Source organism: Thermobia domestica, chromosome 3 (assembly GCF_964235325.1).
Source record: "Thermobia domestica chromosome 3, izTheDome1.hap1.1, whole genome shotgun sequence".
Lineage (NCBI taxonomy): Eukaryota > Metazoa > Arthropoda > Insecta > Zygentoma > Lepismatidae > Thermobia > Thermobia domestica.
In genome coordinates, this window is record NC_137456.1 from 271,181,865 (window position 1) to 271,194,603 (window position 12,739).

General features: G+C 35.0%; 1 protein-coding gene across 1 annotated transcript in view; it reads left to right on the forward strand.

Annotated features, from left to right (window-relative positions):
- The window catches only part of LOC145681656 (uncharacterized), a 202,247-nt gene that overhangs the window by 178,167 nt on the left and 11,341 nt on the right, over positions 1–12,739 (forward strand). The window contains exon 5 of the mRNA XM_081753280.1: positions 6,113–6,266. Within this exon, the coding sequence (XP_081609406.1) occupies positions 6,113–6,266 (154 nt within the window). The remainder of the gene's footprint in view (positions 1–6,112; positions 6,267–12,739) is intronic.

The following is a 12,739-nucleotide window of genomic DNA, read 5'->3' on the forward strand; positions in this document are numbered from 1 at the left end:
AGTTAAGAAAGTGATAAAACGTGTGAATTATTTCGAAGATTAACTTAGTTAAGAACCAGGATAAGAAATACCTTCTAAAATGGTTGTTTCCGCTGTTTTGGTTCACTGGTTCGTGAAATGCTAATCAATTATGACGGCGCCGCGGAGCTTTGTACAGGGCCTACTTGTCATCACATGTCAAGACTGCCCAGAAATGACTCCTTCCTCAGACAAGATAGCAAAGAAACACAAGTGTCTCCCAACGTTGTCATCTGGCTCGGAGTCAAAACGTGTGGAACGCATTGACTAAACTTGTAGTGCTTGGCAAGCTGATGTACGTTCTGTCAAATGGCTTCTCCACTCATACTGAATTTTAGTCCCACGTCCTCACATATTTGGCCACTGCTCGTGTCAATTGCTGCCTGAAGATCATTTTACATGTGTTTTTCTTCCGGCACGTGGTGCGTCTTCGAGTGTTTCGTCACAGTCCTTAAAATTGTTAAACCACTGCTGTACTGTCCGCGTAGTCACGACAGCTTCATCAAAGGAATTTCATCTTATGCCCCGCTGGAGCGACGATTGGCTCGAGTTTGAGCTCGTACAGGATATGCCTTATGACGCTCTTTTAGGTCCCAAGTTCACTCTGTCTTTACGCAAGTTTACATTGTATCTGAACCGCCACAACCAGGTCGTATGTTGTATGTATCGATAACAGCTTACATTCGCCTTATCTTCATTCGCATTCAACTCACGGTGTGAGTGCCAATGGAACAAGGAACTCCAAAAATGACAAAACTTTCTTGTTTACTTTTACACACACACACACACACACACACATATGTATATATATATGTATAGATAGATAGATAGACTATATGATCGAAATATCTGGAAACCACCCAAAACATACGTTTTCCTTATTAGGTGCATTGTGCTGACACCTGTAACGATCCATCTTGTCGAGAACTTTTCATCTTCGAAAAATAGATTTGTTCAAAGAAGACAAAAAAGAAGAATTAAAGTAAAGTAATGTATAAAACTATAATTACTTGTTCTGTTATTAGTGGTGTTTAATCAGATATTTATTTAAGTCGTTCCGATACATAAAAAAGGAAGAAAAGAGAAATGAATGAGTGAATTGACTTAAAATTTGTATGCTATTGACAACTGGAGAAAGACAGAAAATAGCGAGTTGCGTGAATAGGGGCCTGTTTCCTCAGTGAGGTTACGAGTCAGCGAAACATCTGGTTACATTTACCTGTTCTATATGTGCAGAGCCTGGCGTCTAGGATCTTTTTTCGTTGCTTCGCTTCGTGAATTTGTAGTGGTTGTTTGTGTTATATTTAAAGGAACTGCATTAGGGCAGTTTGGAGTTTCGTGCCAGGGCGTACTTGTGCTAAATATCGTTAATAAATGGTGCGAGTGGAAATATGTTATCAGTACAAATCAATGGGGAGTGATTAATAATGAAATAAGCGTGAGTATTGTCGAATCTCTAATATTGAGAAAACTACCGGACCGGGAAGCCAAAGTGGAGGTCCAAGTAGATTCTGATTTTGAAGTGCATTTTCAGGATAATTGTGCAAATATAATTAAGTATTGGAATTGGCTTTTGCCCTAATTGCAACCTTAAATTTTAAGTGCTATTTTCTTGCGAGGTACTTTGCTGTGCAGAAATTTTATGGGGGACAAGACGGAATTCAGTGAATTGTTTCGTTGCTGGATTTTTGCTTTAAATTGCCAGCTATTAGTGGGATTTGTCCATATTTTAGGCTTCATATTTTTTATACTGTTTGATTTAAAAAAACTTATTTAACCGGACGTTTTGGAAGAAAATCTTCACTGGCTCTAAACAAAAATTTGTCCTAATGCACAATTGAGAAGTTCAGGATAAGAAAGTCAGATGGTTCCATTAAATCTAACGGATAAAGATAAAGCTAGCAATCTACAACCATGTGAGTGTATATTTCTAATGATTAATCAAGTAGTCGTGTATCGTTTTTCTTGTTTAATTGCTTGGATGTCAGGTTGTTGCTTTAAATGCATATCTATTTGAGGAAGAGAATACGGTTAGTCTATTTGCTTCTCTCGATTTATATTTCTTGCAATCCCAGATTATGTGGCGATCCATTAAATGGGGGTTTGAAGAAAGTAATCGAATGCGTGATTAACATAAAGATCCAGTATTTCTTTATAATTATATATGTTCTCTCTTGCAGTTCATAATATTTTTGGCGACTTGCGTCAAATCAAAAATTACATTTTTATGTTTAATTTTCACTTCAGCGCCAGTTGTTAAATTGAATGGTATTAATTTAATAAAATTATCTCAGAAGTTCAACTGCAATTTTCTAAGCTTAATTAAGGATTTGGATAAAATTGACAGTAACATTTGGAGGATTTGCTTGTTTTTTTAAAAATTAAATATAAATTCAAGTACCTAGAAATTTTCTGAAATTATTAGAATTATTGGATTGCCTTAAGTTGAAGAATATTTCATAACTAGGAGTCTTTTGGAAATTAGAGTCAACTAAGAATTTGAGATTTTATACAGATTAAACTTCGAATGTTTATTGTAAATTTTTTGGATTTGATTTTGATAAATATCCTTTGAAATGCAGAATAAAATGGAGCTTCAGAAATTGTTATGAACAATCTTTATCCAAGAACAACGGAATATAACTTGGCGTTGAGAATGAATATTTAATTATCTCGAAGTTTCAGATTTTCCAGTTCACCATTTAAAGATTTTGAATGCTTTATAGGTTTAGATTGGCTATTATATTTTTTTTGTGTATATGCGTTCTTCAAACGCTTTAGCGTATGTACAAACCCGTATTATTATTGAATAAAATTGTTTATTGAAAAATTGAATCTACTGTGTTTGATTTGTTTGACTTGTTTATGTTGCTTTGTTTGTGTAAAGAAATATTGGATCAATTGGCTACTAATTTGCGTTGGTTGCTTCGTTAATGAGAACCATTCTAGCAAGTCCAGTCTGCCAGGTTTTATCTAACTGAATCCAAATTGACAGTTTTTATTATTATTATTTTATTATTATTATTATTATTATTATTATTATTATTATTATTATTATTATTATTATTATTTTTGAAAACTCTTGGTTTGGATTCGAAGTGATGGAGCTAGGCGGATATGGACGTTAGAGACCTACTGCAGAGTGCTCATTATCAGCGATCTCAGTAGTCATTAGACATCGTGAGAAAGCAGAATGGGGCGATCCGCGGATCTCATGGACTTCGAATGTAGTGAGGTGATTGGGTGTCACTTGTGTCTGAAGTATGTACGCTAGATTTCCACACCCGTAAACATCAGTAGATACACTTTGTCTGATGTGATAGGAAAGTAAAAACGTGAAGGGACACGTACAGCAGAAAAGCGTACAGGCCGACCTTGTCTGTTGCCTGACAGAGACCGCCAACAGCTGAAGAGGGGCATAATACGCAGACATCTATCCAGACCATCACACAGGAGTTGAAACCTGCATCAGGATTCACTCCAAGTACTACATCAGTTAGTGGTGAGGTGAGAAAACTTGGATTTCATGGTCGAGTGGCTGCTTATAAGCCACACATTACGCAGGTAAATCCCAAACGATGCCGCGCTTGGTGTAAGGAGCGTAAACATTGGACAATTGGACAGTGCGAAAACGTTGTGCGAAGTGACGAATCACGGTACACAATTTGGCGATCCGATGGCAGGGTGTGGGTATGGCGAAAGCCCGGTGAACGTCATCTGTCAGCGTGTGTAGTGCCAAAAGGAAAGTTCCAAGGTGGTGGTGTTATGGTGTGGTCGTGTTTTTTGGAGTAGACTGGCACCCCTGATTGGTTTGCGTGACACTCTTACAGCGCAGGCCCACATTGATGTTTTAAGAACCTTCTTACTCCCCGCTGTTGAAGAGCAATTTGGGGATGGCGATTGCATCTCTCAATACGTTCGAGCACTTCTTGATACTGCACGGCCTGTGGCGGAGTGGTTATACGTTCATAATATCCCTGTAATGGACTAGCCTGCACAGATTCCTGACGTCAATCGTATAAAACATCTTTGGTATGTTTTAGAACGCTGACTTCGTGCCAGGTCTCACCGACCTACATCGATACCTCTCCTCAGTTCAGCACTCCGTGAAGAATTGTCTGCCATTCCGCATGAAAACTTCCAGCACCTGATTGAAAGTATGCGTGCGAGAGTGGAAGCTGTCATCAAGGCTAAAGGTGGGCCAACACTACACTGAATTCCAGCAGTACAGATGGAGTGCGCCACAAACTTGCAAGTCATTTTCATCCAGGTGTCTGGATACCTTAGATCACATAGTACATATGTATTTATATAAGATGCTTTTTGCTATCTGGAACATGTGCATGAAGGCCAGAAATCAATTATTTTAAAACTCGTAGCGTACTTAACATTCTTTTCCTACACATTACATGAGAGAAAAGAAAAAGAAAAGTGTACTTTGCATACGTATATTACATAATATTTGAAATATATAAAGTATGAAATCATGAGTACAGTTTATTTTAATTTAATTCACTAAACTGTATATAAAAATCTTAAATTCGAGAAATGATAAAGTTTGAATTATCCTTAATAATAGTAAAAACATATACTATAATTTTAGTAGTCATTACCTAAAGAATATAATTTGATGCAAAAATAGCTCGGCGGAAAACCAACCATTATCTACTGATTGACAGTTTCGATAATACCATCCCGCCTTAGATCCTCCATGTAGCTAACATATTAAACTAGTAGATAGAGAAACGCGTTCTCTACCTACATTCTAATTCAGAATACTGTGGAACCTAGCCTATGTTTTTGCACGTCTTGATACCATTTGTTTAATACAATACTTGTTAGTCATTTATCTCCTTCTTTAGATTGGGGGGCCTACCTTGAATATCCGCCTCACTTAGGAACGTTTCAAGATAATTTTGAGATTGAGAAACGTCTGTATAACCATTCTTTTCGTTAAATACGTAAATGATAAGCATCTCAACTAATGACCATTAAGATAATTCTTAGTATTTCTGGTAGCTTCTCATGAACGGATTTGCACTAGCTAAAAGAATTGTGTAACTTCAAGTAGATGTTCGGGGTAGATAAGTGTTGAATAAATTGTATTTTGACCCAGAAAACCTTAATGTGAATCCAGACTAATCCGATCTGCTTCACATGTTTCAAATTCAATCTTAATATACTCAGAGTAATAAGCAAGATTTTGTAAAGAACGGATTATATGTTCCAATAATGGGGAATTAAAGTAGGCCCATGAATGAAGTCAAAGATTAGAAACGTATTAAAGCTTCAACGTAATCAGTGCATTCTCTTTCATCTCACATGTAGAATAAAGGGTGAACCTGAAATATGTGCACAAACTTTGGGAAATAATTCGTGGCGTCAAAAGAAGACAAACGTCATTTGAGTATTCTCGAATTCCGCGTCTTGTAAAAGCGACAAGCGTTTCAACTTGGAATGGAAAATCGAATCATGACAATTGGAACGACACAGAAAGATGCGCACGTACTTCGGCAGATGATTCGTGACATTAAAAGAAGACGAAAAAAGTCCTCTTGCATGTTGTTGAATTCCGCGTCGTGTACGATTGACAGGGTGCCAACTTGAAATCAACACTTCAATTCTAACAATAGGAAAGGAATAGAAAAAGGTACCTTCTGAAAACTTTAGAGGAAATATCACAATGCCGTAGTGGTCTATCAATTTTTGCATTGTAACTCTTTTCAGATTTTAAACGTAGTTGTATAATCTCCTCTTCAAATTTAAGTAGTGGACCAACTTAACGATCCGTAAGTAAACAGGGGATTATTCTAGATAATGCTGTGCAAGATGCCCTCATCCAGGAATCAAGAGAACAAAAGTTAGACAAAGTTTACCAAGTGATAATTATATTACAATAATTGAAACAGTTACCATGCTTTAAGAAATAAGTAAATAAATAATGATTGAAAAATAGATATGTAGTTTAGTTAACCGACTAATTAAGACAAAATAAGGATGTGTGTTTTCTCTTTCTTTTCTCTTGTTTTGTTGGAATACTTATTTTGCGAAACAATTGAATTTTGCAGAATTATTGGTTTATCTTTCATTACAGGAAAGTACTAAATGCTTTATGCCATGGTGTGTTGCACATGTGGTACAAGTTATTTTATTAGAAATAAGTTCCAGCTGGTATATTTACATTTTAGGTGTCACAGAGCAGAATCTTGCTTGCGTAGGAATGATTTTTCTGGCACTTTTTCTTCTAGGTAAGAAACTTCCTTACTATGTTTTTTCATTTATACCTGCGCTATATGAAGTGTTTTGGGAAATAACACAGTAGACTTTAGCTAAACAACACAATATGCTATGCAAGTTGTCAAAATGTAGCATATGCAAACTATTTTCGTTAAGTGTGAGTGATTGAAATTATGCACTGACTTAATCTAAAGATTTAATTGCATACGTTACATTTAAATGTGGAGCTGAGATATTTATTGTCAAAACAACGTTCGTGTTGACCACATTAACAGTTTGCCATGAGGGCAATACGGTGTGTTTTATAAAGATGTTTTCAAACTTTTCATACAAAATTAATTGTGTTTTGTTGTTAAATGCTTCCTGATATTAAGGAATTAACTAATAATCCTGCAGGAGTATAAAGATGGCTATACTCAAGTTTATGTGGGATAGTTTGAACTTCACAATCAGTAAATGATTTATTAAAAATCATGTTCGTTAAACATTTCGATGGAGAAGTGACTCGTAAACTAGACGTCTCGTATAAAAATAAAAATGAAAGCCATTTACATAACAACTTATTGATTTCTATGAATTTGTTGTCGCTTTCATATACCTGCTCTGGAATATTATAGTTCACAAGCTTATCAGAATGTACATTCCTAAATTGGAAACTTGAAACAATTTGGAAATTTTGTTTGGTGTTACTACTGGCGTTTTCAAAACTAAATCAACATTCAGTGTCTCAAAATTGAAGTTAACCAAAAATACAGATGAAATTGAATAAATTAAACCTATATTATTGACATACAAAGTATCTTTTAAAATTGCGTGGTTTTTAACTAAACTTAAAACTTGCTTTGAATTTAATATTTCGTGAGTCACCCTATCTTGAAGAATATCATACATCATTTTCATAATCCTCTGCTATGATTGATAGTACGTAAACATTGCAAGCAAATAGGTTTCTATGCTAACTACTTTACAACATCCTTCTTCTATCTGTGATTTTATTTTCAGCATAGTGTGTTTACTTTTAAGGCTACGTTCTGTATACTTTAAACTTCATGATTAAAAGCTTTCTTAAGATTTTGAACCTCCGTTGTTAACAAATGATCATGTTCTTGTAATGCATTTACAGACGCCTTTAATTGACTAGTTTGATAAAAAAAATTATAACCTTAAAGACCTTAAGATGTAAGACCAGGTATCCAAGATACAATTGATCTACGATTACGTTGTTTAGGTACACAATGAACTGAATAGTTCGAAAATTGGAAAGCACATGGTATGACGTCTCTGATTTCTGCAAAAAATTCTCTTTTGCGTTGCCACAATTCTTGCCTGAATTGAGACCAATATGCACAACTATTATTGTGTGGTAATGTAAAATTAATATCCAAATGAATCAGAAGCGTCATATAGATGTTCTCTGCATCATGAACTGCAAAGCTAGCTTGCGAAATAGCAAGGCCTAGTTCTGCTAAAGTAATTTGTTGCTGAGGGTCAAGATTTAGCTCACAGTAGCTACTCATGGACCATATAAGACTCAGAGTAATGGAAATCCAATTCATCTGAAATGAATAAAAATTTCCACTAAGCGCCTTGTTGAAAATGAAATTTCAGATTTAAAATTTATTTATAGTGTGTTCTCTAATCTAATGTTTACAGAATCGTTTATTTTTCTCTAATGTTGATTCGTTTCTCTAAGTGTGTGAGAAAAATCCATAATACCTAATCTAACCAAAAACGATAGAATAGAAAACGACAAAATTGAAGATTATTAAATTACGTTTTGATATTGAAATTTTGAAAAAGTTAACATATTTCTATGTCAACTTCCGTCGATTGTCTGGACTTGGTTGAGGTTCAGCGTCCAGAATTCGCTGAAGCATATCAAAACGCAAAATAATAAGATAGTCCACCACCAGTTAATGCCTATACTAATTAATGTTATACTTCATAAACTCTTTTTTTATACTAACGTTCCCATTTGACAATTGAGATCTTCGTAAAATGGACGTAGTTTTCTAATGCCAAACGAATCCTCGACTTCTTCATTTTTCGAATTTCGATAGCGAATTCGATCCGAATTCTCATTCAATTTTCGACAATTGTTCCTTGCGTTCTAAATTTGTTTCCAAAGCAAGCCGGAACTCCTTTCTGCGGGTTAATGTCTTCGATTAAAACTTTTTGTCCTGAATGAAATTTTTGATTAGAGTACTTTCTTTGAAAGTATTGCTTCTGCGATTCAAATCTCTTGGAAAGATTTTTCGCTGCAATTTCCCTCGCATCCTTTACATTGTTGATTCGGACTTCGTTCTCCACGAACTTGCATGAAAGATCTAACTTTGCATCCAACATCGTTCTCGCTTCAAACCCAAAAAGAAGATAAAAAGGCGACAAACGGTTACCTTCATGTTTGTGGGTATTAATACAAAATGTTATATTTGTCAAATCCGTGTCCCAGTCATTTGATTTCTGATTAATTTTTTCAGCTAATCCAATGGTATAGCTACTAGCTGTATTCGCAAATTTCAACTTGATGTTTAATGGTTCTGCCATTTCTTCCACGATCTTTGATTTGTGAGATGTTAATCGATCTAAATAAATCAATTGAGGAATACCAAACTTGAGAATTATTTCCTCATAAATGGCATTAGTTATCGGTTCTGCCGAAATGTCAGGAAGACTTTTAGTCACCAAATATATTGTACAAGCATCCACCATTGTTACAATGTATTTATGTCTGTGTGTAGCCGATAAGAGAAAAGGACCACACTCGTCAATCACTATCGTCCTCATAGCAGAGTATGCTGGCTAAGTTTGTCTGTTCGACTAGATATTCGCTCTTTCACCTGACAAGATATACACTGCTGACAACGTTTCTGTATATATTGCTTTAAGGCTGACATGTAAACTTTCTTAACTACGGCTTAATATGATTTTCAAAAACTTACAGGTCTCACTCCTAGATTAAAAGAATGGACATAGTCAAAACCAGTCTCTCAAAGAAAAAGGAATACATAATAAATAATTAGTTCCTCCAGGATGTTTTTGTTTACGAAAAAGGCGTAAGTCCTTAATCTCAAAGTATTACGATTGTCTTTCCGTCTTCGCATCCTTCGGTTCTTCTCCTTCCAAAACGGATGATTGGACGGAGTCCTTCCTCTGAAGTTTGCCGACATCAACGTCCTACTTGAATGAAATGAATGTATTCACGTCTTCAACATCAAAGTCCTCTTTTGTTGGTTGATTATTTGTTTCCCTGGAGAGTACATTTGCCACATTGTCTGAAGACTTAACATGAATAGGAATGTTGTGATATTCCGCTAGCTGCAATTGCTATCTCGCCAATTTCAAAGGTAGGTTAGGAGTATTTTTCAAGTAGGTAATTGACCTATTGTCACAAAGCAACTTGAACTTTCGACCTATTAAAATACTCTAAGCGTTTTTGAATGCACTTAGCACTGTGAGTAACTCTAAAGGATAAATGTCCAAATTCTTCTCACTGTCTCGTAAATTCCTGCTGTAGTAGGCTATTGGATACCACTTCTTATCTTCATCGCATTGCATCAAAATTCCAATCACATATTTTAGGGATGCATCCGTGTACAAAGCTAGAGGTTTCTTCGGATCGTACGGCTTCAATATGGGTGTGTTCATTAATTCTCATTTTAGTCTATCAAAACTTGTTCGTCTGTCCAATGAAATTTCTTATTTTTTCTCATCAGCTTTTGAAGAGGGTCCACTATTTCTGTATAATCCTTAACTAGTTTCCGAACATAATTCGTAAGTCCCAAAAATGATTTTAATTTTTTAGTTGAAGTTGGTGTCTGAAATGTTCTGATTAAATTAATGATCTTGTCAGAAATTTTGTAACCAAACCTGAATAATTCATGTACTAACGATATTACTTTATCGTGAATAAACTTACGTTTCTCAACAGAAAGATTTAGACCTACATTACGTAATCTTTGAAACATTTTTTCTAAAATTTCAATCATCTGCTCCTGAGAATTTGTTGAAATTAGGACATCATCCATATAACACATCACATGTTCAGGATAAACGTTTGCTAAACACATGGACATAATTCTAGTAAATATTGCTGGAGAATTTAAGAAACCTTGGGGAATTGAACGATAACGAAATGTCCCAATTTGTGACAAAAGCTGTATAAGGTCTAGATTGTTCTGCCAAAGGAACGCAATGAAATGCGTTCTTGATATCTAACGAACAATAGTACAATCTTCTTCCTATAGTAGATAAAATATCATGTATTGGTGGTAAAGGAACAGATTGTAACACTGCATGAGAGTTAAGGAGACTTGAGTCAAAACATAGACGTAAATCTCCATTTTTCTTCTTTACAAACAGTTCGGGCGAGTTATATGGGCTTTCACTATATTCAATCACTTTTTGGTCTAAACGAAGGTTGATTTGTTCTCTAATTTTTGTTTTAAGGGCCGCAGGAATGGGATACTGTCTTCTATAAAAAGAAACCTGTGTTTTTAACTCTATTACATGCTCATAATTCTTACTTCTCCCTGTAGAATCCTCTGACCAAGCAAACACGTCGGCATACCTATAACATAAATCAATCAATTGTTCTCTAATCTCAGGTTTAACCTTTGTACCAACATCTAGTTTTGTACTATCAAACAATTTCTGGACTTTCAACAACTGCTCTGAATCTATATCTTCTGACTGTACATTGAAACATTGAAAATCACTTAAATTTGCTAGATCTTCGGCATACCCTAAAATCTCATTTTTCGCTAACGAAATTGAAGACACAAAAGGATTAATAACCTGTACAAAGTGTTGTTTGGGAGATAAAACTGTCCTAGGAATCAAAATGTTTGTCTTGTTTTGTAACGACTTGTTTGGTTCAAATAACCATTCTTTTCCTGTCTTTGAATTCGCTAATTTTACTTCAAGAAATTGTTTCGTTCGAGGCGGAATAGTAACACCATTAACCAAAACAAACGCAGGGCTCATACTATTACAAACTAAATTATTAGCATGTGGTGATAATTCCTTTGAAATATCCCTGTTATTACTTATAGCAAACCTAGGAGGTTTTCCAAATCTACGTAGCAACAAAACATTTTTATTCAAATGTATTTGTGCTCTCTGGGATACTAAAAAGTCATTCCCTAACAACACGTCTTGAGAAAAGTTGTGTAACACGCGAAAAGCATGATGAAATATTCTCCCATTAATCTTGAAACGAACAATTGCTATTTTATTTATCAAAAGAGAATTTTGAGTAATTCCTTTTATGCGTGTATCAATATTCAAAATCTTAGCCTTTGGTGAAACTAAATTTTCTCTAATTATTGATATTTGTGAAGCAGAATCTAACGCAACATGAGCATTCTTATCTTCTATCAGTATTGGCATTAAAATCATATTGTTTTGAGTGGTAATGGAGGATTTTACGACATGACCCTTTTTCCCGAATACTGCGTTATCTGTAAATGTACCTCCCACATTTACAGACATTACGCGTTTAAAGACTGTTTCCGCAATAAACATGTATCCTCTGTGTGAAATCCATGACCACAAACAGAACAAATGGGATGTGTTTGTGCCTGAGTCGGATAATGTTGATAATTCGTACCATACATAGGTGTTTGGAACTGGTAATTATGAAAATTACCTCTAGGATAAAATTGATTTTTCGACTGTCCTCTAAAATTCCTATAGTTACCACGGAATCGACCTCTAAAATTTCCTCTTTGACAAGAGTTATGATTCTGATTTCTTTTATTTTGTCTGAAAAAAATATTCCCTTTTCCTTGAAAATTCTGTCTGTTTTCGTTGCCATTGTTTTTATTACTACTCTTTCTGTAATTGTGATCAGATTTTTGCTGACTAATCTGTAAAGTTAATTTCTCTAACTTTTTCTTCAACGACTGCAATTGATCAGAGCTAACTGGACTTTGTGCCAGATTACTTGATTGACTCTACACTTTCGGTTCACTAGCCTCCTGCTTAACTAATGTTTTCTTTTTCTTCCTCTTTTCCTGATTATGCGGCGCTTTTACATCTACTTTACTATTTGACTTGACCTCAGAAGAATCTGCTGTTAATGAAGTTTTGAACTTTGGAAGTACGGACTTCCAAGATTGTTTTGTAACGGAAGTATTACGTTCGCGTTTTTCCCTTCTCTGTACACGAGGTTTAGTTTTCTCAAGCTTAACTAAAACACCTAACATTTCCTCTACACTTGTAAATTCATATACTCCAATACGATCTAAATAATAAGGTTCTAATGCAAAGGCTATAAGAGCACTCACCCTTTCCTCTGAAAACTTGTCAACAAATTTCCGAATCAGCAAAAGCATGTCATACACAACTTTCGTGAATGGTTTATCAGTTGTTTTGTATTCTTTCTACTAATTGATCTATGTCTGAACCTAGCGTAGATCTACCAAATTCCTTCAAAATAAGTGTTTTTAAATTGTCATAAGATTGTGGCTCTTCACTTTGT